Below are 26,734 nucleotides of genomic sequence, written 5' to 3'. Positions count from 1 at the left end.
ATTCCCTGTCCGCTATTTCTGTTAATCCTCCTGGCTGCCATTTGAAAGAGGTTCTTAGCACCCTACTTTATGGCTGAGGAATTGAGGGACAGCTGGGGGGCTGGGGACAGTCAGGGAGGACTAGCTGGGCCTGGGTCTCTTGCCACTGCGAGGTCCTGGAGGAAGCAGGAGGGACTTTGCTGAGGAAGAGGCACCGGTTCCTGATTCGGCAGCCCTTTCCCACACAGGCCTCCCGAGCACACTGCTGCAGGAGGCTCCCAGCACGAGAGAGAGGTCCTCCTGCTGGCCCTGCTCAGCTCCTTAGCTTTCCCCCTTGTGGCCCAGGCAGGCTTCGACCAGACCGTCAGTAAACCGCCGGCCTGCTTCCGCCCCAGATCTAGGGAGCTCACCGTGGGCCCCTCCCAGGATCCGATTCTTGTGTGGACTTCCCCCACCAGCCTGGGGCAAGTAGAAAAAGGGGACAAGGTCAGATCAGCCAGCCTTGAGGTTGGGACACTAATGCCTCAAGTTTTGAGCTGCACTCTCACCAGAAGGACCAGGGCCCCATGGGCCAGGCCCATGACACAGCAGGCACCTGGTACCATGAATTAGGTGCCCCATCTGTATCTACACAGCAGCTTCTCATGCCTCCTGTGGCGGGGGGAGGGGGGGGAGGAGGCAACAAACAGTACTGTGTTAAAGCTAGTGATTAGGAGCTATTATTAGTTCCACTCAAAGAGGGGGATGCCAAGGCTGAGACAGGTGACCTGCCCATGGTCACACAGCAAGGAAGCAGCAGGCTTGGGATACAGACCTGGGTTAGCCTGACTGCACCTTTCTGAACTTCCAGAGCGGCTGAAGGGCCACCCTGTCCCCTGGAACGCTGGCCGCCCTGGGTATTGGGGGGGAAGGCAGGGGATAGGGGGACATCTTCAAGGTTGGGTGGCCTCTTTGAAGAGCCCTGGGACTGGGGCCCAGGTCTCAAAGGGAACTCTTCCTGAGGAGATCTCAAAGGTGGCCACCATGGGACCCCAAGATGCAGCCCAGTCCGGCCCTGGGAACCAGCAGAACTTGCGTGTGTAGAGGGTGATATGCAGGAAGGAGTCTCTTCCTGCTCCCCACGTCATGAAAAGAAGTCACAGCCACCCCTCCACTCTTCCCTGGGCCCTCCATGTGAAAAGCACGGCTCAGTGACTAGAGGTAGAAATCGGGCATTCGTTTCCTTCCCACCGCCCTCTTTCCACCCCCCCCCCCCCCCGCCACCTCACCTCAGCCACGAGTCCTGCCCCAGCCTCCCTTCCTCACCACCACCACCACCACCTTATCTCCCCGGAATTAGGTAGGAGCCTCCTGATGGCTCTCCCTGCTTTCCTGTCCCCGCTAACCCACTCCCAACCCGAGAGAGTTGGAGAGATTGTTCTAAATCCTCTATGTGACCGTGGTGCTCTCCTGCTAAAATCCTGTCAGTGGTATCCTGTCCCAGTCAACCGGGGCAAACGTCTTAGGTTGGCATCACAACCCTCTTATCTATGGCTTCACAGTGCAGGTGGTGAGGTGGGGAGAGGAGGTGTCCCTTAGACCCCAGAGACACAGTTAGCAGCCTGTGTTGAATTTTCTCAACCAAATTAGCGATCCTAGTTTTCACTCTTAAAAAATGTCTTTTCAAATATTTAAAGGTAAAAACACCACAGACGAAAGACATACAGACCACGAATTAAAGGATCAGGTCCCCACAAACGTTTTGGTCCCTGGATGAGCAATCCCTTGCCTGGCCGGCACTCCTCCCCCGGGATGTTTACCCAGCCCGGGAGATGACTTCTTTCTAACTCTACAGTCTTTATTCTCTTCAGGTGTCCTCAGCCTTCCCTGTAGAACTAGGTCCCTTCCAACCCTTCCAGGGAGGACACTCCTTCCTCAGTCCTGTCACCCAAAGGGACTAGAGTTAGGGATGCTATTATTCCTGCTTCACATTTGCCTTTCTCTCGAAATTCCCTCTTTGGAGTTTAAGGTCACTGGCTTACACCTTCTTCCCAGGAAAACACACCTCTTTCCCTTACATTTTCAGCCTCTAACTTAGTCTCCTGTTTCTCTCCATCATTTTCAGAGGCTAAGGCACCAAGTACAGCTGTGCAGGTTGTTCACTGCACAGGGGCATCTGGCTGATAAACGGTGGGGGCTGCAATCTATTTCATATTCAACTTGTCATTAGGTGGCTTCTGGTGACAGGCTGACTCTGCCTGAGGAAGGGCTACCTTTTCCTCATCTGCACCAAGGCACCATGTGGGCCCCATGGAGGCTGGCAGCCTCAGGGTTAGCCAGATGGTGGGCTGCGGTCCAGATTCTTATGTGAAGTTGCTGCCTTGATAACTCCAGCAGGGACAGAAGGAAATGCCGTCGGGAGGAATGCAATTAGCAGAGTGTCAGGGAGGAACACAAGGAGCAGGCACTTCCAGGGAATCTGAGAGAAGGCTGGTTGCAGGCTCTGCCGATTGGACACCCGAGAGCTGCCGGAGGAGCTCCTCGCCTACCCACCCAGGTGCCGGGTTCCGCTGGAGAGCTGGGCTAGGTGGGGGCTGGCCTGGCACATCTGTGGTTGCTCCCAGACTCCCCAGGGAGGGCACTGACATCTCTCGTTCACTGACTGCCGAGGTCACAACACGGAGCCCTGGGGGGAGAAACCAGCCTGCCCCAAAGAGTCCCTCTGGCCCACCTCCTGTCCCCATTTTACAAACAGGGAAACAGGTCCAGAGAGGGAAAGGCCACCTGAAGTAAGAGATGCCCAAGAGTCTTTCTGCTCAGTCTCTGAATTCTTTAAAAGATTTTTTTAATGTTTATTTAAGAGAGAGAGAGAGAGAGAGAGGAGACAGAGCACGAGGAGGGGAGGGGCAGAGAGAGAGGGGGAGAGAGAATCCCAAGCAGGCTCCAGCTGTCGGCACAGAGCCCAACGTAGGGCTCGATCTCACAAACTGTGAGATCATGACCTGAGCTGAAATCAAGAGCTGGAGGCTTAACCAACTGAGCCGCCCAGGCGCCCCCTCTGAATTCTACTCTGGGTCCTGCTCTTCATTAATGCTTCCCCCTCCGGACCTGCTCCTCCCTCGGGTCCTCCCCCTCTGGACCTGCTCCTCCCTTAGTCTTTTTTTTTTTTTTTTTTCTCCCTTAGTCCTTGGTGAGTGTCTCAGCTCATCAAACTTAAACCCCAGAGGGGCATGCTGGATCTCTCCCTCCCCGCCATGAGCCTGGCACACCCTTCATGGGCAAGTTTCCCACTTCTCTCCTCTGCCACCCACACTCTAAGTCCGAACGGTTACCACTTTTCAGCTGCCCTGTGAATGGGTCTTCCCATTGCACTACCAGAATCCCTCCTTCTCATGAAAAATCTGAGTTACTGGTTGAAAACCTCAACCTAAATTGGACTATGTCAGTTACTGGCTTCAGGCCTCCAGTGGCTTCTCAGTGAACTTAGGAAAAAATCCCAAGTCCTCAGTCAGTGCTCAGGGCCAGCACGGTCTGGCCTCTGCCACCTGTCTCTTTCCTCTCCTCCCTCCCCTGAGCTCTCTCTGCTCCAGCCGCCCTGGCCTCCACTGCATTGCCTTAGTGCCCATCCCGCAGGCTGCTGATTCTGCCTCTCAATGATCCCCCAGCCCAGGATCTTTCCGGCCTCCGGGTCCTCAGACAGAAGCTGCAGTGGCACCCCCTCGGCGAGCCCGTCCATCCGTGAACACCTGCCTTAATGTTGTGCCTTACCCCCTTCTCCCTCCTGGCACTTCTTACCATTTATGACACGTGTTTGTTCTCTTGCTAAATGTCTCTTCAACTAGAACGTTAGGTCCCTGTGGGCAGAGAGCATGGCTGTTTTCGTGCTGTGTTTGTCTAGCCCATGCTTGTCATGCTAGTAGATGTTTAATAAATATTCACTGAAGAAAGAATGGCTGAATATATGCAGGAAAGGTTCTTTGGTTAATCAGTAACAAGAAAGCCCAGTTCCCAAAGAGGCCCCTCTTCTTTTCTGCCTTCTATGGGAACATTCATTTAAAAATATGATAAGGTGTGGGGCACCTGGGTGGCTCATTCGGTTAAGTGTCAGACTCTTGATTTCAGCTCAGGTCATGGTCTCACAGTTGTGGGATCGAGCTCTGTGTCAGGCCCTGTGCTGACAGCACAGAGCCTGCTTGGGATTGTCTCTTCCTTTCTCTGCCCCTCCCCTGCTCACGTTCGCTGTCTCTCAAAATAAAAACAAACAAATAAACAAACAAACAAACAAACATGACAAGGTGCGTAAGCAAAGCCCAAAAGGTCATCGGCTCCAGGCAGTGAAAGACTGAATCATGGCCAGCCCAAGACAACGGGGAACATGGGAGCCATAATTAGTCCTGTATCTGTCAGTCAATTGGTTATCAACTGCTGAGCAAATATTTAGCGAGCCCTTCCCGCGTGTTTATCTTTTACGTGAAGAGCTAATCAAATCCCACGAATCCTTCAAAGACCTAGTTCTGGTCCATCCTCTTCCACAAAGCTCCTCCCGCACCCCCAATTGCTCACCCCCTTGACCCCTTCCCGTTTGCCTTCTCACTTCCTTGACAGGTGAGTACCCACTCCAGCTGGCACCACTTGTGCTGCCCCAGCTCCCTTGCTTCCACCCAAGGCTCTTACCTTGAACTGGAGAGAAGAACTTATAAATGAGGGGGCAGTCCAAGACGACCACCTGGCCCGGAGGGGTGGCTGGCCAGCAGGTGAGGTTGTCCCACATCTTGCTGCAGCCTGAGGGGTGAAGGCAGAGGACGCAGAGGTCAGCATGGCCACCAAGTGCCTCCAGGTTTGGGGCCTGAGTCCACAGGCACCCACTCTTCTTCTCCCTCCAGGCTCCCACCTAGAGGAGCCTTCAGTCTGAGAGGGGTGGGTGGCATCACCCTGCCCAGGCTGTAAAGGGCCTGTCCTGACAGGGAGTGGGGAGGAGGCATCACTACAGCTCCACAGTCCTCAGTGAGGGCTGGAGTGCCCCCTGGGGGTGTTTTGAACAGTGGTGGGGTTTTGTTTGTTGCAGAGATTGGAGGCCTCGCCTGGCATTTGATGGGTCTGTGCCAGGGAGATATTCTGTAAGCGGAGTATTCTGCAAGACTTTCAGACGAGCCACTGGGCCTTTGTGCAGGTGAAACTCTTTTGTAATGGCCGGAGTCTAGACTCTTCCTCCATCTCACATCTAAACACAAGGCACTTACCTCAGAGGCTTAACATACATGGGGTTTTCCCGAAATGCAACTGAGTAAAGGGAGAGAAGACTGTGCTTTCTCAAATGCTGAACATTATTAAGAGTTGTTCAAGGTTTTGGAAAATCACATTACCCACAGCAATGTTGCCCGTGAACCTGAGTCAGTGAAGCAACCGCTGTATGTATCAATCTACACCTATAGCTACTGCATTCCCAGAGTTTATAGGGACAACCTTCAAACTGTGTCTTCTTATCTTTTAGTGTGATTGTGCCTGAATATGTACATAGTATTTTATTATAAATCACTTTCCTTTTTATGTTCCTTTTACAACCAGAACTTCATTAAAAAAAAAAAAAAATGAAGGCACATGTCCTGAATTTCATTGTATAGGAAAGGAGACATTAGAAATATTTGTTATAAAAGGAGGTGTTGGGTGTGATGGGACGATGGGTATATTGGGGGTTGGCTAGTTCTTGAGGAGTCTTCATAGAACTCAAAAGCAACATAGATGCCCCTAACTCCGTCAAATTGTGACTTGTGCTGTGGGGTGGTGGTGTCCAGGACGGGAGTTCAAAGAAATCCCTGCACTGCAGGCCACGTTTTCCACCATGTACGTATTAGCCTCGAGGGCTGGCTAGCGAAGGGTGCACAGTGGGGTCCCTAGGGGGCTGCTTGAATTGGCAGATGCGTGGTTTTGCCTGTTCAGGGTCTGGGTGCCCCTGAGGGACTGGAACTCCCCTGGAACCCCTTCCCTGAGGGAGGTTTAATTGTTTCTTTGCAACCCTGCCAGTCCCATAGATTTCCTTGGGAAACCCAACCCCTGAGCCAAAGTCAATGCCAGCTCAGCCAAGCCCAGCCCTGCCCAGGTCCGAAGGTTCCTAAGTTCTCAAGAAGGGGGCCTGGGGAGAGAGAGGAGGTGAAAGGATGTCGCCATGTGGGAAAGAGCCTCGGGACTCTGAGTGCTGGGGTGGGTGGCCCCGGGGAGGGGTACCTTCCGGGGCTGCAGCAGCCAGGTAGCACTTATGGCTGAAGGCTGAGAACACCTGGATCCGTTCTCTGAGAACACCCAGATCCACTCTGGCCCTGCCAGAGAACACAGCCTCCCTTCCTTGAGGGCCCCAAGCCCTTTTGTCCACTCTGTCATGAGGCTTCCGTGGCCTTCTTCTGATTCCCGGTCCCTCCCCCGCTCCTGTGCCAGCCTCTTTGGAGGCCATGTAGGGGCTCATCATGCCAGGTAAATCCTGCTAGCGGCTCAAGACCCTATTAATAATATCAACAAATACTTATGTAGCCTTTGTATGTGCGAGGCACTGTTCTACCCTCTTTAAATACATAACTTATTTATTTAACCCTCCCATTTTACAGACGAGTAACTGAGGCAGGGAGCAACTCGGTAACTAAGCCCAAGGTCACATTGCTGGTGAATGGTGCAGCCTGTTCGCGTGTTCATACGCTCCCTCTCCAGCAAACCTCTGGCGCTCCTCTTCTCCTGAAGGGCTCGATGCCCATTTCTTGGGGAATTTTGCTCTCCTGGACTTGTTCAGCCCTCTCTGACAATGCTGGGCACACCTTGTTTTATAGGCCAGTTATTGTGTCTGTGTCCTCACCAGACTTAGAGCTCTCTGGATCTTGAGCTGCAGCATAGTCAGAGAGCAGTTTCAGAGCTGGGTCTCTGGCCCTGAGCTCTGCTTCACCACAAGTGGCACAGGGAGAGGGAGACTGGGTGTTGCCCTTGGGTGGGGGGCTGCACTTGGCCTCAAGGAGTCTCAACACCACCAGGACTGGGCTGTGAACCGTCCTGGGGTGCAGGCCAGTGGACATGGCAGGGAACCCTGGGAAGAAAGTCCATTAGAGGCATGTGGTCAGGGAAGCTTCCTGGAGGAGGCAGCAGGGTCAGGAAGCTGAGAAGGGAGTAACAGCCAAGAAAATGCTAGAGCACTGGGTGGTTCAGTCGGTTAAGCACCCAACTCTTGACATCGGCTCAGGTCACAACCTCACTGTTTGTGAGTTTGGGCCCCAGTCGGGCTCCGCACTGACAGTGTGGATTCTCTCTCTCCCCCTCTTTGTCTGCCCCTCTCCCACTCATGCTCACTTGCTCTCTTTCTCTAATTAAATAAATAAACTTAAACAAATTGTTTTAAATCAGAAAAAAAAAATGCTGGCTATCTGGAGAGCCTGTTGTCCTGGGTTGGGCCTCAGGAGTATTCTCTGTGTGCCTGCCCCAGAGAGGCCCCACAGGCCCCACCACACACGTCCCCAGGCCCACAGAGAAACAGGGCTCTTGTTGGCTGTGTGTGTCACCCCCACAAGAAAGGGACTGCCACCTCAACAAGCAAGACAGCCTGGAGACTGGGGCGGGGGTGGCGAGGCAGGGTGGGGGCTTCCACTGTGCCATTTTATAGATATGTGTGCACCGACAGACACACACAGACAAGCACTCCCAGTCACAGAGAACCACAGTCATGCATGCAAATATACACACATGCATGCTTACTTGCACATGGAAGGACAGACCCCAGCAAACAAAGGCACAGAGAGACACGCACAAGTCACAAACACACATGCATAGACATGACTGGGCACACCGCAGATATTCACACTCACACATCCACGATCACACACAGACAACACACAAAGGCCACTCAGAGTCAGACATAGAACTTACAGACCCCAGACACAGAGACCGCTCCAGACGGCCGTGGGCCAGGAGCACGCATCTGGATGTGCGCGAACACGCATCTGGATGTGCGCGAACACGCACAGAGCCCCACCCACACAAGGTCATGGGCAGACTCACTTGCCTTCCTCTGGATCCCAGGCTGTCTTCCTGGTGACAGGATGCTGGCAGCGGACAGGCACCCTGTGCCAGCAATTACCTCACCTGGATCACGAGGGTGGCTTACCCTTGGGGCCTAGGAGGCAGTGCAATGGGGCCTAGATCCGGGGTCAGGGCCTCTCTGGGCTACGTGCACCCCCAGATCCTACTGTTGGGGTTTGCTGAGGACGGTCCGCGGTGTCTCCTGCCTCTCCCACCTGGAGGGTGGGGAGGGGTGCATAGGCAGTGGATGGTCAGGCCACCCCTCACCCAGGTCTCAGTCTTAAGGCCTCAGGAGACAGGAGTCTGTCCTTCCTCAAGAGCTGGGGAGGCAAAGTCCACCCATGAGGCTACACGCACTCACTCACGGTGTAGGAAGCAGAGATTCTGGGCACCAGGGCCAAGAAGGAGGGATCCAGGAAGGGTTGCATAACTGTCAGTCTCAGAGAGGTGACAGGAGACGGGGGAGCCTGGGAGATATAAAGATGTTCCCTGCTCCTGAGCAAGGCTGTTACATAACTGCAAGTTTGGCCTCAGGGGGGTGACCTGGCAGGGAGGCCCGGAGCAGGCACATCCACCCAGCGGCTCCAGCCCTTCTCTGCCCTCAGTGAGCCTCGAGCCATACCCACCCCCAGTCCCCAGGGGAAGTCTGCCTAGGCGCCTCCCACCTGCGCAGCCTCTCGGCTTCTCCACATCCTGCCCACCCTTCAGAATCTGGCCCGAGGGCACCTTGCAAAGGAAGGCCTCTGGAATCCCTCCCATTCCTTCCCCAGGCTGTTGTGCCAAGTGTGGGGCGCCCGGGCTAGGGAGGTGTCATCTGATGTGATGGCCTTGCTGGCTCTGGGCAGCTGGGCAGCGTCGGCCTGAGGGTGCCTCTGGCACCGCCCTTCACGCCCTCGCACTACCAGGCTGGAGCTCTCCCACACCCCCTGAGCGGGGGGAGCCGGGCCCGCATGTGCTCAGCCTCTGAGTCTGACTGAGACTTGTCTCATCAGCGGCACAATGAGCGGGTGGTTCATCTGGCCTGCTGAAAGTGGGTTGGGATGGGGAGGGACGCGTGTGTGCCTGGGGGCCTGTGTGTGTGCGGTGGCACCTCTGGGTGCAGAGCTTGGGGTTGGGAGGAAGAAGCTGGGCCTCAGAACCCCCCACGTAGTGTGTTCTCCTGGGCTAACAGCAGGACGCTTCCAGACCAGGGGCAGATGATGGGACCAGAGAGGCCTGTTAGGACTTCTCACTTCCTGGCCCCCCAGCTTCTCCCGGCGTCCTCTCCTCACCCCCAGCAGCTCCGTGGTGCCATTCCCGTCTGATGCGTGTGGGAGGCATGCACCCTGGATCTGGGCTCACGGGGTGAGGACAAGCAGGGCTCCCTGGAGGTCCGCGGCCCTCTCTTCCTGCTGGGCCTCACCTGCCGTGTCATTCTCCAGCTGGGCCTCCTCCAGGCACTGCTTGTGCTGTACCTCGATCAGCTGCAGATAGTAACATTCCTCCTGCTGCAGAACGGTTGCCCGGGTGCCCTGGGGAACAGAGACAGGGGGAGGGGGGACCCGTCAGCCTCATCCACGGCCTACCTCTCATCCACAGACTCCAGGGGCATGAGACCCAACAAGGCCTGTCACTTGACCGACCCAGCTTCCAGATGGAACCCCAACCCCAACCCCAGACTAAAACCCAACCCTGACCTGGACTGGACCCAGAACTCTTGACCACAGTCCCCAAAGCTGGGTCTGCCTTGAGGGCCCTGTCATGGCTTCCTGATGGCTCCAATAGTGCTGCAGCTGTAACAACTTAGTCTTTTTGTGGGTGGCACCCCTCTGGCACCTCTCTGTAGAGCTCAGAGCCGGCCCTCTGGACTCTGCTCCCCTCCAGCCTGGGTGGGGAGTCTTCAGTGCTTGCCTCAGACTCTGCGGATGAGTGGGGCTCAGCTAGTGCTACCTGGTTAGGAGGAGTTGGTCCCTGGAGCCAGGCCTGGGAGGAATCCAGGAGTCTGGCTGCATCTTCCAGCCTCTGTCCTCGTTCCAGGAGCCTGTGCTCGGTCTCCTGGGTCACCAGGCTGGGAAGGGGACACTGGCCCTCTTTACCCACACATCACCTGCCTTCTTCTTAGCTTCTAAACAATTTAAGCTATATCAGATCTAATGAAGGAAGGGAGGTTTCAGGAAATAAGGGAGGACCCTCTAGGTTGTCTTGCCATCCCACCAAACCTCCTCTGTCCCTACTCCTGCCTCTGGGAGGTGGGGAGAAGTGATGGGAAAGCCCATGCCTCTCCCCTCCCCTTTCCTGCACCCTACGAGGGGATCAGGGATGGAACCAGGCCTGTGTGAAGGCATGGGGGGTGGGCAGGCATTGGCATTGGGGCCAACAGGTGAGCAGGGGTGATGGCTGCCCAGGAACAGATAGAAAAAAAACAAAACAGGTCTTGGGAACCACTGGGTGGGAAAGGGCAGGTGAAGGCCTCCATGGAGAAACCACTGAGCTGGTAGAAGCTTCCGCTGGTCTCTTTGGCTTTAGGGAAGTGGCTGCAACCCCACATTGGTTTCCTCACCTTTGCCCAGGGAAGAGAATGCCATAGTCCCCAACAGTCTTGTTCAGCAAGGCAGCTCCAGAATCAGAGACTCTCAGTGTCTCTTCCAACTTGTTCCTTCTGGCCTGGGACAAGGTCCTTACCTTCCTCAGTTTCCTTGTAGGCCAAACGGGCCTCTACCAACTCCCCTGCTGACTCAAAGCCTTGTTGCAGTGGGGCTATGGGGGAAAGCATTTCTTTCCTTAAGTGTATCCCCATCTGGCCTGGTACCAAGGGTGTGACTTTGACCATTGTTCTAAGTAAGGTGATCCCCCGGAGGGATAAGCATTCCAGGTGCCAGGGAGCTCTCCATTGCTATAGAGGAAGGGGGTCCAAGCTGAAGCTGGACAACTCAGTGCCCAAGAAGCTGTGCAGCTGAGTCCCTTCCACTTAATACTCTCTCATCCCTTGTGGAGGCCTTGGTGGAGCCTCACTGTCACAGAGGTCCTCACCGTCCAACCTTCCCATATGCAGCTAAGCACCACTGCTGGCCTAGCCCAAGGGAGGATGTCCTTGTCCAGGATGCCTTCAGACTCCCTAGCACCTAGACCTCACTCACCCATGTGCCATGGCCTGGAAGGTCCACTGGGTTCGATCTTGGACCTTTAACTTTATCATCTAATTGGGGTAAAGGCATTAGCTGGTTAAGTCTTTAAAACTTGGCATATGGAGAGTAACAAAGATCTATTACGTAGCAGGATATATGTTTGTTGTTGTTGTTGTTGTTGTTGTTTTTTGTATAACTGTTTAAAAGAAAATATATGAGACTTGAAGGAAATGTGCGGTGGTCCCTCTTTGGGGGTCCCATGCTTCCCTTCCTGTTCAAAAGCATTACTGAGACTGAAACACTCAAGATGCTCTATCTCAAGATATCTGTGGCTGGCTCGTGCTGTTCAGGCATGGGAAGAGGGGTGGCCAAAGGACCCCAGAGGTGGCCTCTGGAAGAAGAACCTGGGGATGGGCTTGTGTCCCACTGCTGGGCTGTCTTGCTTGCCTGGAGCATGCTTCTCCCCAAAGTGCCTTCCCAGCTCCAGCAACAGGGTTTGTTCTGCCTTCTGCCCCTTCTCTCCTTCGCTCCCCCCATAACATGAACGCAGGATGGATGGTAGTAAACATTTCTTGTTGCTGCCTTTCTACCATCCTTTACCCTCCTCTGGTGCCACGTCCTCATCTCTATCGGGGAAACTACCTCCTTCCCCACCCCTAGTTCTTGGGGTTCTGATGAACCCTCTTCTAAGAAATCAACATGTGATCAGACTTGAGCCCGTCAGAGCTTTCCTGGCCTTAGTGCCTGGCACATGGCCCCAGTCAGGCTGTTCAGAGCCAGCAGGCTCATTCCTGGGGCTTTGGATTTTGTCTTTCCCACTAGACTGGAAACCTCAAAGGGTGCAGGGGCTGGAACTATTGTCACCATCTTGTTTCTTCTTGTGTTGTTGTGGAACACAATGATGAAAGCCACACGGGTAAAGCCTGAATGAAGAGATAGAGAAAAACTGGATCCTCTTGACATCATCTAAGTCCCTGGATGCAGCCATGTCTGAAAGTAGCCCTGCTTCCAACAACATGAGTCAATGCCTTTCTTTATTTCTAGAATCAGTTGAGTTTTCTATCCCTGTAACCAAGAGAGTCCAGACTAGTGCTCTGAGGACAGGACAATGGATGCCGTCATTTACTGGGTCCTCTTAAGCCAGAGCTGTGGCCATGCTGTTTACCAAGAGATAATTCTTCTTCAAAATTACTGAGGGCATCATAGGGTTCCTAGTAGCTTCTGACGTTGGAAAGCTATCGGGTCAGCTTCTCTAGCCAAGTCTGCCTGCACCGCCCATCAGCACAGCCATAAAGCCTTTCCTGAGAGGCAGTTTGCAGAGCAGGGGCAGGAGGCCCTGGGATAACCTAGGAGCCTGGGGTATCTCTGAATAAAGTGAGCATGGTCTGGAAGATGAGCTCTGTCTTTACCACAGCTTAGTTGAATGCTAGAGCCCATCTGAAGAAGGGTAGGGGAAAGAGAGACCCAAAGAGGGATCTGAGGTCACCTAGCAAATGCACATTCCTAGATAGGACCTATATCTCTGACCACTAGTCTGGACTGCATCAATTCCTCTCCATGGCCTTGCTTTGGGCCATCTGGTCTACCATTGCCCTTTGGGGGACAGGGCCAGGGCAGCTCCCTGTAGTCCTTATCATTGAGGAATTCAGGCAGACTTTGAACTTCCTCTTCCACTTATTTCCCTATGCTAAACATCCTCGTTATCCCTCTGGACTGCAGACACGCGAAGTTGGAAAATTCCCAGCCAGATACAGCCAAGCCTACTGATTCTAGTATGAAGGTATGAAAATGTCTAATCCATGCAAGGTTGCAAAAGCCTGGGGTGACTGCAGCAAGGGGTCCTGAGGCATCAGGAGACAAGCTGTGGGATACAGGCAGGGGCCAGGCCTCCAGTACCTGCCTGGGCCAGTGTACTGGTTTTCAGCCCACCACCTGCACCTCAGGGTCCCCAAAGCCTAGCAGTCAAAGCCCACACTTCAAAACTGGCATTCAAGTCCCTCCTTATTTCGACTACTGCCTACATTTCCCAACTTGTCTCCTGAGGCCCCGCGTGGAGAGGAGAAAACAGGGCTTTCTCTCAAGCCCTCACCAATTCCTGTGCTGGGCTGAGCTCCAAGTGGGCTTAAAGTCACCTGACCCTGTGGGTGGGTTGAGGTGAGAGTTTCAGGCCCGACCGAGTCCCCAGCACCTTCTCTATCACAGGAGTTCCTGAGCCCAGAAGAGGAGGCCCAGGCAAGGGTGAGGCAGTCTGTAGCCTCCCTTCAATCCAGGTCCTCTTATGTCCCCTGCCATGGTACTGGCTGCAGGTGGGAGGTGACGGACTGGAAGTTGGCAGGAGAATCCTGAGTCTCTGGTTGGGGGCAGGGATTAACCAAGTCTTGTTAATTCCGCCGGCTTACTTGGGTCCCTTCCCCTCTATCTCCACCGTGAGGGCTTTCTCCCGCATGTGGGGCTCACTGAGATCCGGGGTAGGGTGTAGATGCTGGGAGTTGTGGCTGTTAGACGCTAGGGGCTCTGAAAGACAGGGTGGAGGGCTGACTCAGGTTTTGTGGGTGCCATACCCATCCCTCAAGGGAAGCTTGAGCCCACAGCTATTGTCTGGAATCAGAACTCCCGGCCTCATCTGGGGCCGGAGAGCTGTGGTGGGAGAAGCCAAGGGAGACAGAAGCAGCATGGTGGGGAAACAGGAGTCCCTCTGAGGGGCAGCTGGTTTCTGAGAGGGGTGAAAAATGCAGCAGGCTAGATTAGGTAAGACCGGAGAAAGCACTTCCTGCCTGGGAATTACCAAGCCCTAGGAGTCACCGTGAATGGTTTGTGTTTCTGAGACTTGTCAAGGAGGGCCCTTCCCCACCCCCCTCCACCCCCCTCCCCCCGCCAAGTTGTAGGGGACTGGGGAACGGAGAATAAAGAGCTGTGGCGGTCTCATTTACTGTTCTCCCCTCACCATCCCATGATTTATTTAAGCCTCCTCCCCCTATTGAAATAATGGGGCAACAAAGAGTCACAGGAGGAAACTGAGGACCTAGAGAGAAAGCAGTGTGGTCAAAGGCACACAGGACCCCAACCCAGCTTCCCAGGCTGTGCCCTTCATTCTGGCTTTTGTGTTTGAATTGGTAAGGAGATGGAGAGGGTGTATGGGGGCAAAGGGGAGAGGAAGGAGGAGGAGGGGGAGGAGGGGGAGGGGGAGGAGGGGGAGGAAGAAGAGAAGGGGGAGGATGAGGGGGAGGAGATAAGGGCAGAGGGGAGGAAGTGGGGGCACAGGAAGGTAAGGTAAGTCACAGAAAAGAGGAGAAACCCGCTCCCAGCTTCGCAGAGGGCACTCCAAGAAGTTGAAATCAGGCCTTGTCCTATTGGGAAGGGGCTCGAGGGAGACCCCTGGGGTGATGGGGAATGTGGAATAGCTTGATCTGAGCGGTGTCCACACGGGTGAACACATGGGTGACAATTGCCTGAGCCGTCACTTCAAATATGTATGTGACAATTCCCCGGGATGTCACTTCAGATTTGTACATTTTATGAATTGAAAAGTGTCTCCTGCGTCCCAGGGCAGCCCAGGGCATGCTACAGCTGCTTGGGAAGAAGCAACATCTCTTGGTGAGACGGCAGAGCCCAGTTAAGTCCACAGTTTCCAGAATCAGACTGCCGTCCACTCCCTGGCTGGGAGACCTTGGGTGAGTCTTCCCACCTCGTCTGTAAAATGGGGACAAATGGCAGTGCTGTCCACTCCCAGGGCTGTGTCCAGGGTCACACATAAACGGCACTAGGGGACTGCCAACCAAGGTTAGCAGTTGTTGCCAAAGGCCCCGCCAGCCCTACATGCCAGGCCAGCCTTGCGAGGGGACCCCGGCCTCACCACGGCCTTGACGAGCGCCACAGAACCCCAGGCAGTCTGAAGGTCCCACGGATAGACAGACAGCAGCTGTACCCACCAGAAGGGAGGTCTCGAGTCGGGTGTTCCCCGCCTCCCCCGCCCACTGCAGTCTGACTTCTTCCTCCTCCCTGTATTTAAAAAGCTTTTTTAAATCATTTATTTACTTAAAAAAAATTTCAATGTTTATTTATTTTTGAGAAAGACAGAGTGTGAGTAGGGGAGGGGCAGAGAGAGAAGAGAGGGGGACACAGAATCCGAAGCAGGATCCAGGCTCCGAGCTGTCAGCACAGAGCCCGGTGCGGGGCTCAAACTCACAAGCTGTGAGATCATGACCTGAGCTGAAGTTGGACACTGAACCACCCGGGCACCCCCATTTTTAATTTTTTTTTTTTTAATTTTAGAGAGAGAGAGAGAGAGAGAGAGAGAGAGAGAGTGTTTGAGCAGGGGAGAAGGGCAGAGGGAGAGAGAGTATCTTAAGCAGGCTCCCTGCTCAATCCCATGACTCTGGGATCACAACCTAAGCTGAAATCAAGAGTTGGACACTCAACTGACTGAGCCACCCAGGCACCCCTCCCTCCATGTATTTTTATATCTTTTTTACTGATAGTCTGAAGCCTCCCCTCTAAATATCCAATATTGCCACGCATACCTCCTCCTGGGAAAGGCTGAACTCTGGGTGGTAGTACGGGGTGCAGGGGTAAAGACAGAGAGGGAGACACAGGGATGCAGGTTTGGGCTTGGGGCAAGAAAGAACTTTCCATATTGCAGGGTGGTCCCAGGACAAGGGCTCTCATTATCAGAATACAAGCAAAGATGTTCGGCCTGTGGTTAAGCCTGGCCTCATCTAAGGGCCCTTCTTGTGAGGTGTACTTAGGGGCACAAAGCCTCTCAGAGTTTCTTTGCAGAGGACCACCGTGGCAATAGCCAGTGAGGCAGGAGCAGCAGGGACTCAGGTTCAAATCCTCTGCCTCTTGGAAGTCATCCTGGGCACTCTTGGAGAAAGAGGACTCAGTTTACACCCGTGGTGTCCGGGGTGGGGGTGGAGGGCGATATTGGTGTTGGGGCCCCATGCAGAGGGCTGAGCCACGAGGCTGCGAGACTTCCAGAGTCAGTTGGTGACCTCTTCCCCTCTTCTGATGACAGATTGTGCAGAAAGCTTGTTTTTCAGATAGCGGGGGCGGGAGGGACTTCCTGAGAGATATGGACCCTCACATCATGAGCCACAAGGAAAGGAGTGCAGATAAAGACTGGGCCATGTCCCAGTGAAGGGCTGGATGTCCACCCACCCCCCAGCTCGCTGTCCAGGCCCGTCACAACCCAGGCAGGAATGCTCCTCGCTATCAGACCCAACCCCCCGATGATACTGGGGTGCTTGACTAAATGCTGTTTGGAGATATTTGAACACAAGATATTCAGGAATGCCTGTTCATTTTGTCAGGCGTGGTGGTGGTATTATAGTTACATGGGAAAAATGTCCTTTGGTTTTAGAGATGCATCTTAAGACAATTTGCAGCACAAGGTCATCATGTCTATAATTTACTTTAAGATACTTGAGCCGCCAAAGGGAAATGTTGCAAATAGGAACTGTTACGGGTTATTAGTTGTCACACCTAGGGGTTGGGGGGACGAGCACGGGCAGTTCCCATCCTGCCATTTTGCTGACATCACTCCAAGGAATGGGTATTTCCATGCTCATGATATTATTCTCCTTTTTAAAATCTATTTGAAAATCTTTACGATAAGGTTTGGCTAAAAAGTCTCGTCATGTGGTGGAGACATTAAGCTGTGTCTCTATTACTTCTGAAACACATCTAAGGTGTGCGTGAGACTCGGCACATTGTATACATTTGCGGTGGGAGGTCACACTGGGGAGGGCAGAGCGTGGGAGGTTGAGTAGCAAAAGCAGGGAGAAAGGGACAGGGCTTCGTCTAGTCCCCTGCCCATTCCTGCATCCACCGCCAGAGGGGCCGCGGTGAGGGATCCCTGCGAGTGGCAGGCTCGCACAGGCTGAGGCTGCCCCTGTGCGAGGAGGCCCAGTGCCTGCCACCCAGCCTTCCCTGAGACAACTCATCACCTATTTGGGCCTGGAGCCATAACCCCACATCGCCCGGCTTACCTCATGAGGACACCCCCGTCCCCAGAGCTCCTGAGCTGGGGCATCAAGAGAAGAAATGGCCTATCTCAGTTCACATGGCACTTTGTCCTTCAAGCATCCTGGAAGTCCTGACTAGAGGACCAGTCCCCTTCCACAGAGTCCTGAGGCTCAGAGGGAAAATTACGCCCCAGTCGCAGGGTGCAGCTGGCCTCCAACCCAGCCCTCTCGCCCCATTTCTCCTACGCCGGGGCCAACGTTCCTACCCTCCCTTTTGTGATGAGCAGACTGAGGCCCTTCCACAGAGACCAGCTTGTTCTCAAGGTCAACTGGCCATTGCCACAGAGTAGGGCGAGGACCAGGTCTCATGTGCTCCAGAAATGTCAGGGAAGGCTGAGACTCAGAGCACCAGGACGGGAGGCTGGAAACTTCGAGGAGGAGGTCACTCTTCCAGCACAGTCCCCCAGGAGCCCTGGGCGGGCCTGAGGTTGTCACTTTGCTCAAGGAGGAGGCCCTGACCCCACTGTAGCCGTGTTCCCAGAAGCCCACAGGGTGGTCAGCTGGGGGCCAAGAGAGACGGGCCAGCTGTGGACAGCCTCTGGAGAGGCTGGGAGCCGATGGCCAGGGCGGGATGCCTACGGCAGACTCAGCCCTTCAGGAGCAGGTGGCCAGCAACTGCCTCAGAGAGGGGTTAGAGGAGCCAAACCTTCCCCAAACCCCTGGGCCATCTCAGCCTCAGAGGGGGACCTGGGACCTTCTTCCTCCTTCCGGGGTCAGGCCCATTGGTCCTGCCAACAGAGGCTCCTTTATAGTCTCTGGCGGAAGGTTGGCCCATGTGGCGAAACTCTTTGGGGCATTGTCTTGCCTCCTCCAGGGAGCCTTCCCTGACTGCTCTCAGCTACTCTTGCCTCAGTTCTGGGAGATGTTCCTCACGCCCCGCGGCCCTCCTCCTGGCTTACTGGCTCTGCTCTCCCTGACCAGCCTGAGAATCTTCCCAGGGAAGGACCTGGGTCTGCTCCTCCTCTGACACCCCTCTCCTTGTCCCTGGGCTGGGCATTGCCCTGTCCAGTTCTGCTACCAGTGAGGAGTCCCGTGTCTGCTGTCCAGGGGGTAGGGGCAGTAGAAGGCCTGCCTGACAGGTGGCCTTGGGGCAGACTTCCTCTTCTGAGACACTAGAGGTTTTCTTTCCCTTTTTTTGCTTCCCTGTTCAGAGATTTCCCCTTCCCTGACTGAGGTCAGGGCACCATAAATAGGAGCGATAAGGCCTTGGGTCTTTAAACTGAACTTTGCAGCTGCCATTTTATGACTCTGATAACATCAGCCCCCTCAACCCTGAGTCTGGCTGGAGCGGGACTGCCTGGTGTCCATTCAGTGAGGGAGAAAGTGGTGTCTGGTGGGGAGGAGTGTCAAGTGGAGAAGCATGTGGGGAACCCTTCATCCCAGGCGGCCCTCACCTAGTCCTGGGTGGGTTCCTTGTCCTCCCTCTTCAGACCCAGCCCTGCACTGGGCTGTGGGGGACAGCAAAAATGACAGACCACAGCCCTTGATCCATGGGGTGGTCAGAAGAGCCCAGGGTGGGAGGTGGGTAGGGCTGAAGAGTTGGGTCAGAGTGGGGGGGGGGAGGGCTGAGTGGGCTGTAGCAATCAGGGAAGGCTGTCTGGAAGAGGTGATAGAGTGGGGTATTGAGTGAATAAAATGTGGAAGGACAGGGAACAGTAGGCATTGGAGGAGGCAGGCCTGGACTGCCTCAGGAGGTGGGGGGAGATGTGGCCTAGCACGACAGGAGGCCCTGCTGAAAGTATTCCACCCCTGGGCTGAGAAGCCTCCAAGGATGGGGAGTGAGGTACCAGTGGTGGTCCCAAGAAACCTGGCTCATCCAAGGAGAATTTGAGTGGTCACAGCCCAGTTGGGAGAGCCAGAGGGCTGTTGGCGAGGCCCGGAGGCTCCAGGACACTGAGGGGCTCTAAGTGGTGCCAGGGCTGTGGAGCTGTGGCCTCAGGGCCAGAAGCAGGTGGGGCTTTGAGTGCTCAGGAGGTGGGTCTCATGTCTCTCGATGGGAGGAGGGGAGGCTCCTACCAATTGTTATTGAGTTGTGCTCCCAGGACAGGCAATGAGCTTCTCGTCCCCAGGATGTACAAGACATTAGCTAGATAGAAACACAGAGATTCCTGATTTGGTGGAGGTGATGGTAAGGGAGATAACTATGGGCTAGAAGAGAGTAGGTGATCAATATACTCTACCCACCCAGCAGCCAACCTAGAGCTGGTGCCACACCTGGGACCCACTTGGGTTTTAGGCTCTGACTAAGCAGCAACCCCAGATTCCTCAAGCAGCAACCCCAGATTCCCCCAGATTCCTGGGGTAGGGAAAGAGAGAAAATCAGCCTCAGTCCTGGTCTGATTAGGGGGGGAAACAGGTGTCTTTGGGACTTATTTTGCCCATCTGTAAAATGGGCTTAGGTGGATTCGGTGAGTCTTGAGGTCTTCCCTGATCTTAGAGGGAGATGATCCATGCGTCTCCTGCCTGAACCAGGATCTGCCCTGCAGGTGAGCCACCCGCAGCCACACACAAGGGCACAGCCACACATCAGAGGCATACACATACCTGTGTGGGGATGAACCAGGAGTGGGAGGAAGAGGATGCCACTGCCTCTTGGCTGTTCACACCTTGCTCAGCTTTCCCCATGCACAAGTCTGGCCCTTCCTGATAAACACCACCCTCAACCCCTCACTGCCCACCACCTTCCACCTCGGGCTCTTACCTTTCAGCTCTGCTCAGTGGGAGGGCACAGGAAGGGCCTGACAGTCAGCCGCCTTATCCCCAAAGCCCCTTCCCAGCGCTGGGTCTGCTGCTGAGACGTCACTCCTACACGTAACACACAACGCCCCGCAGACACCTCCAGCCGGGCACAGCCCATAACGACGACCCTCACAGCCTCCCTCCCTGCCACCCACGGTCTACCGGGCCTTCCATTCCAATCGACCACAGTCCCCAACCTTGCACCCACTGACTTCCTCTCCCCACGCACGACGCAGCCACGACACCAAAGGCAAGTTTGGGGAGCACGCTTTCTCCTGGCGCCCCTCCACCGGTGTCTCAGATCACCGCGCCGAGCGGGCTCCCAGCAGCGCTGGGAGGGACTAGGCGCGACCGAGATCCCATCCCTCGGGTCTAGATCCAGTCCGAGGCTGAGCTGGGAGGCGAGACCCAGCGCTCCGTGCCCCCATTCCCCTTACACAGACGTGCGCACAGACGGCCCGGCTCCCGCCGTCCCCCCACTCCACCCGCGGCGGCCGGGACTGAGGGGGGGGGCCCGGCGGACACTCACCGCGGGGCCGAGAGCGCAGGCGAGGACGCTGGCCAGCACGCATAGCCAGCGGGCCGGCGGCGGGCTAGTCGGGCGCATGGTCCGCCCCGAACCCGCGACAGGCGGCCCCGCGCCGGGAATAGGCGGGCGGGCTGCGCACCGCGCGGTCGACGGCGGGGAGCCGGGCCGAGTGGCGCTGCCGCGGTGGCCCCAACGCGAAGAGGCGCAGCTCGGGGCTGGAGGCGGGCCCCGGGGGCTCGTCTGACGGGCGGCGGGTCTAGCCAATGGATCGGCAGGGGCGGGGCCGCCGCTCAGGTGTGGGGCGGGGCTGGGGGCTCCCCCGCCAGTGGGGCGTCCCCGCGACCTCGCCGCGGATCACCCACGTCAGTCCTCCTCAGTCGCCGGGGATTCACAAGCCTTCACCCCTTCGGGCCGCATCCTCGGGAGTGTTGAGACCCCAACACGCCACATCCTCCCCTGCTTAGATCACAACGTTTCCAAGCGCCTGGTTGAGATCTACCACTCCCACACGCCCCCTCAGCCCCACCCCAGGATGCTCTTCACGTCCACCTTCAGAGCCACCTCCTCCAGGAAGTCTCCCTGCCAGCCTCCCCATTTCCCATTTCTGCGCGTCGGAGGACAGGTGCGGGCGGGCCGGACTCTGAGACAGGACAGGTCACTTCTTATCCCCCAGGCTGCGGCCTGCGGGCTGCGGCCTGCGTAGGGCCCTAGGTCGTAAGCGACCCGGAGGTGGGGCGCGTGATTTGATTCATTTTCAATCGCCCCAACTCATCCCTCGCCGGGACAGGCAGAGCGAGGGGAAACAAGAGCGCGAGTGAGGCCCGACGCTGGGATCCTCGGTGCCACCTCTGAGCCCAGGCGACCTGGCAGGACGCGCTTAGCACCGGCTGGGCTTCCGGGCCCTTCACGACCAGGGAGTGAGGGGGCTGTGCTTTAGGGAGGATGGCACGTCCGCGCCCTCACGCGCCCCTGCCCGGGCACCTCCCGAGGGAGGCTGGGCCGAAGTTCCAGCGCCCCCATGCGGGGAGGGAAGATCTGTCCCCGGTGCTCGCGACCAGGCTGCGCAGCCTACCTAAAACGGAGCTGAAGACCTCCTCCCCCTCCTCCCCCCGCCCCACCTTCCTTGTTTCACAGCCCGGGAAACTGAAGTGCAGAGAAAGGCCTGGATTCGGGCCGCCTGTTTCTGGTGCCTCGCTTCCAAGACCGGGCGAGTCGGCCTCTGGGTGACAACGGATCAGCCTGCGTCCACTGCGCGTCCTCAGGCTCAGTTTTACTCGTCCCTAGAATGAGGCTCAGGTACACTGGCGCCGCGCCCCGGGAGGTCTTCTTGTAGACCAAGAGCGGGTGGCCGCCTTGTCCTCTTTCCGAGGGCTGGAGACGTTGTGATCGAGGCTGAAGGCGGCGGCGGCGGCAGAGATAAGGTGGATGGCGGGTATTGATAAGGGGATGACTGTTCAGTGAAGAGGCAGAGAGGGTTGGTGCGTCCCTGGGCGCCCAGCCTGAGGCGAGGCTGTTTGAAGGAGGCCCAACTCCAGGCGCTGGTTGACTAGCAGGTGCGTCAGAGTTCCCTGCAGACCCAACGAGGCTTCCCTTCTTACAGCGTGGGAAACTCGGCCCCTGGCTTTCTGGGGTGGGGGATGAAGTTATGGGGAGTCAGGGAAAAGCCTGGAAGGAATGAGCTCCCAGGCCCTCCTCGACTTAGGCTTATTTGGGGTGCTAGCATTTGCTTCCCTCCTTCTCTCCCTCTCTCTCTCTCCCTTGCTGTGTGCCAGGCTCTGTGCTGCACACAGAGGTAGATAAGACAGCAGCACCTCCTGATGGAGAGGGACCTGGAGAGCTATTGTACTCCCCACAATTTCTCCCTCCTTCCAGATGAGCCTGGACAGCAGCCCTTCCCCAGATACCGGCACTGTGGAGATGCCTCTGACCTGGCTATTCTGGGGTTTGGACCCAGCCTTTCGATGGATGATGTGTTTGAAGAATCTCCAGGCTTCTCCTCTGCCATCTCCATTTCTGGGGGCCAGGTTTGGCTCAGGAGCCAGGAGTCCTTGACTCCCCTTGTGACCCTGACAGCACCCTTTCTCAAGTCTCAGTTCTCCAGCGGGACAGTGGAATTGGGTCCCAGTTCTGGGGAGTGCTCTGCTGGCACAGTGTCCTAGGAGTGCCTGATGTGAACGACAAATCCATGGGCTTTGGCTCTCATAAACCTTTGCCCATTCAACACACACACACACACACACACACACACACACACCACCTAGCAAACTGCAGGATACTGAAGTCCCACCATTAAAGCTTGTCTCTTGGTCTTGTCAAGTTCTGCTCTCTCTGAGGACAGGAATCTTGGCTACTTGAGAATGCACTGAGAGGAAGGTGGTGAGGACTGGGGAATAGGAGGGAGCCAGACCCCACTTCGCCACCTGACACTCAGGCCCGTCAGGTGGCTGGTGGGAGGAGAGGAGACAGGGAATCAAGGCTCCCAGCTGGGAATGTGCTTTCTTTCCCCCTGCTCTGGAGGGTGGTCCACAAAAACCTTTCTCTTTAGCGGCCTGGGCAGGCTTGAGGCATTAAGGGTAATTGGCAGGGCCTCCTCCCTGCTCCTCAGGCTCCCAGGAAGGAAGCAGGTGACTAAGGGAGAATCGTTTCCCTGCAGATTCTTTGCAATGAAAATTACTCCTTTGTTCTTTCAAAATTGTTCCCCCGGGGGACCCACCCTTCCTTACTTGTCAGAAGGCACAAAACAAATTCAGAAGTGGAAGAAGGAGCAGAAAACAGAAAAAAGCAAAGACAAACAAAAACTTTAAAAATTCAGCCAAGGTTAGGTGTGACCGTGTTTTTACTAACTGTTCCTGCTTGTTCAGTTCTGTGTTCTGAGGCACAGGGGGCATCACCTGAGAGTCCTAAAGGATCTTATGGGGAAGCCAGCCTTTCACCTGTCCCCTTATCTGGGAAGGCTGGGAGGGGTGTGGGGCGGATATCAGAAGTTGAGGGGCAGGAGCAGCCTACCTGAGGGCTTGGGAAGCAGTAACTGGGGTCTCTCTTCCCCGTCTGGAGGTGGCCTTTGCCTCACCAGTCCAGGCTTGGGGAGTGGGCCACAGCCACCCTCTGCTCCCTGTTCCCCCATGTCCTTTTGGGGGGAACAATTCCTCCCTGGTGTATTCTGTTCGGAGGTGTCCCTTCCTGGATTCCTGGAATCTGTCCCCAGTCTGTAGCCCAATCCTTCCCGCCCCCCCCCCCTCCCCCCTCAGCACCCATCCGGCTGCCGCTGCCGGAAATCACAGGGGTGCAGAAGATGGGGGGAAAGAGAAAGAGGCAGTCACTTGCCTTTCCCCGTGATGACAGGCACGGCAGGAAAGAGTCTGCAGTTACTCATTTGGAGCCTGCCTGGCTTCCTGGCTGCCTGCCTCGTTCCTGCAGTGGGTGCCACCCTGGCCTCCCCCAGTCCTTCTCCATGTCCCTTAGTCGTGCACTCACTGCTTCAAGGCTCCCAGCTCAGGAACCCACTGGTCGTGCGATTCTGCAGCAGAGTGGGAACGGTGCCTGGGGACCAGTTTTGGCCTGCACGGTGGGGGTCAGGCAGGGATCTGGCCTGGGGAGTCACGGCTCCAGGATTGCCCTTCCAGAGCCATCCACATTGCTGTGTGGATGCAGTCGCTCTAGGATTCTTTGGGCCTTCCTGTGAGAGACACATTTTAACTCCAGACTGTGATTTGGAGGGCGAGAGGGGTCCAGACAGGTATTTAAAGAAGCAATGTACCCTCCACCCCTTCTCTAACAGCAGGCAGCAAATAGCGTTCCTTCATCCCGCATGTATTACCTACCTACACTGGTGCTGGCCAGCGATGGGCCCTGTGGATGTCACAGTGGCTCAGACACAGGCTGCCCCTCCAGGGGAGCCTAGCACTGCTTGAGCCGGGTGCTGGGGAAATTTCTGGTGGTGCTATAGCTGCGCTTAGGAAAAAAACAAAGTTCATTGGAGTACAGGTGATGGAGGAGGAATTGTCCTGACTTGACAGGTGGGGAAATGAAGCCTAGGGACCGGTTCTGAAATGGCCTACACCATCCCATCCCTTCGTCCTGGAGGCCAGGGCTTAGAGGGAACAGAGGGGACGGTGCCAACTTTAGGTGTGTCGATTCAGGTCCTCTTGTGAGCAGATGCTAAGATGGAACGAGGACTGTGGAAGTTTATGGGATGGCAGGGGAAGCCTGTGAAAGACAAAGAGGGAGAGAGCCAGATCAGACAGAGCCTCAGCCAACCTAGCAGGGAGCTCCAGAGCAAAGATGGCACACAGATGCCTTAGGAACTTCACTGTGCTCGGTCAATGGCTGGGGGCTATCTGGGAAGAGCGGGCCCTCAGCTCAAAAGATCCTGAAGGTGCTACGTCTAGAGGCTGTCAGCTCACTGCATTCCTCACAGCTGAGTGGCACGTTCTTTCTTGAGGGGAGGTCCAAGTGATGCATGCCTAAGGCTACCACAGAGGGGAAACTGAGGCATGGAAACTGAAGGGAGAGGGAGAGCTCCTGTTCTGGGAGACAGGAAGAGGAGACTTAGGTCTCCTACCCTGGGAGAGGGTCCAGTCTGGGCACAGAAAGGGGAGACTCGAGAAAGGAACTCCTTTCCTCAAAATCCCAATGCTCAGTTGAGTCCAGGGGGTCAACAGTCTGTCATCGTGCAACCTGGCTTACGGGTCATGGTGCAGTGATTCTGGAAGACTCTAGAGGGGAGGACCCCCGTTTACTCTCTAACAGCAGCCACAGTCTCTTGGTCAAATGCCTACTGCAACGTCTTTGTGTGTGTGCACATGTGAGCGTGTCTATGTATTAGGGCATGTGAGCGTGTGTCCTTGTGAATGGGCACACCTGCTCCCAGCTGGCATTGGCCAGGGTGTGTTGGGAGGCGGAGTTAGGGGCAAGGTTCTGGGTAACTAGGGGCAGAGAGGGAATGAGTCTCAGGGAGGGTGCTTAGGACCACAGGACCAGGCTGTCTCTCCAAGCTCACTCCTGGGGCAGTGGACCCCCATGGGTGTTGGAGCTCTTCCACCCCAGGGAGAGCTCAGACTAACCCCACAGATCTAACTTACACACTCGCCTCCCCGCCTTCTGGCCCTGTGTTCCTGTAAATCAGTGTGTAGCTGACCTTGAGCAGAGATTCTGGAAAAGGAAGATAATGTGGGTGGAACAAAACAGACGGGGCTGGGGGGTGGGGGTGGGTAAGTAACATAATCGATAACACAAGAGAATAGTGTGTGTGTTAAAAATTTAAGCGTATCAACTGAAAAAAAAAAGAGAGCTCTCTATGTAAGTCCTAAGCAGCTAGAGGAGGGAAAAATGAGACAAAGAAAACCCCACCAATTTGGTAAAAGATTGTATACATGGGGGAGGGGTAGAGACAAGAATACATGGTTAATAAAAACATAGACTCACATATCAGGAATAATTATGAATATTAATCACCATTACCCATGTGAATGAAGGAGAATTAAGATGGAAAATGTAAGATAAATAGTTCATATCATTAGAATTTTCAGTCTATCGAGATGTTTGGGATTATAATAGGAGAATTCTGAAACCTTTGAGGAACAGATGATTTTTATGTAATCAAACTGCTCGACAGCAGCAGAGAAGACAGAATGTTTTCCAAGATATTTTATGAGGTCTCCTAATGCTGATATTAAAACAAAGCATGGATAGCACCAGTGGAGAAGACTGTAATTCCATTTTATAACTTAATGGATATTAATAAATAAGTGATTTTATGAATTATTTTCATACATAATTCAATCTAATGTTTAATTCGTGTTCATACATAAACATAGGAGCAAAAATTGGGACGAGGGAGACAAAGCGTGGCTGCTGCGGTGGGGAACGGTTGGGGCAGGTCTGTCGTCAGCCGATGTGCCTCAGACAGGATGCTGCCGGCCATTGCCTGCTGAGGTGAGGGCGCTTGGGCCCAGCAGGTGTTTCTGCAGAGGCCTGCTCTGTGGGAGCAGGTGGGAGCCGAGACAGGAAGGGAAAACCCTGGCAGGTAACCTGGAGGCTGGTGTTGATGAACCAGGTGTTCCCAGAAAGGGATGGGCCCAAAGCTGGGGTGTCATGGACAGAGAAGATGGAGCACAGACCAGGCCTGGAAAACGTCAGGCACAACCATTATCCTGGTCCTTGCAGGCTGGGGTGAAAGCATACAGATCGAGCTGACTTCCTTTTCCCCATCAACAGGACCTAGAGTCTGACCTGGGCCCTTTCCAGCAGCCACCGTGTGACTTCCAGACTGAAGAGTGGGCTCCAGGACTGGGGCTGTGGTTGAAGATTGGGCAGACGGAGCAAGGGACCCA

The 26,734-nt window shown here is 55.3% G+C and overlaps 1 protein-coding gene across 1 annotated transcript in view; it reads right to left on the bottom strand.

The window, feature by feature from the left end:
* VIPR1 (vasoactive intestinal peptide receptor 1) overlaps positions 1–20,480 on the bottom strand; it is a 31,818-nt gene extending 11,338 nt beyond the window's left edge. The window contains exons 1-3 of the mRNA XM_047099815.1: positions 20,403–20,480; positions 9,410–9,518; positions 4,633–4,740 (exon numbers count right to left, since the gene is read on the bottom strand). Of these exons, the coding sequence (XP_046955771.1) occupies positions 4,633–4,740; positions 9,410–9,518; positions 20,403–20,480 (295 nt within the window). The remainder of the gene's footprint in view (positions 1–4,632; positions 4,741–9,409; positions 9,519–20,402) is intronic.
* Positions 20,481–26,734: the final 6,254 nt, after the last annotated feature.

This window comes from Lynx rufus, unplaced genomic scaffold, assembly GCF_022079265.1.
Source record: "Lynx rufus isolate CCGP_SWC_20201006 ecotype Redwood Valley unplaced genomic scaffold, mLynRuf1.p SCAF_5, whole genome shotgun sequence".
Taxonomy (NCBI): domain Eukaryota; kingdom Metazoa; phylum Chordata; class Mammalia; order Carnivora; family Felidae; genus Lynx; species Lynx rufus.
The sequence above is the reverse complement of the archived record's forward strand: the minus strand, read 5'-3'. Positions and strand labels throughout refer to the sequence as shown.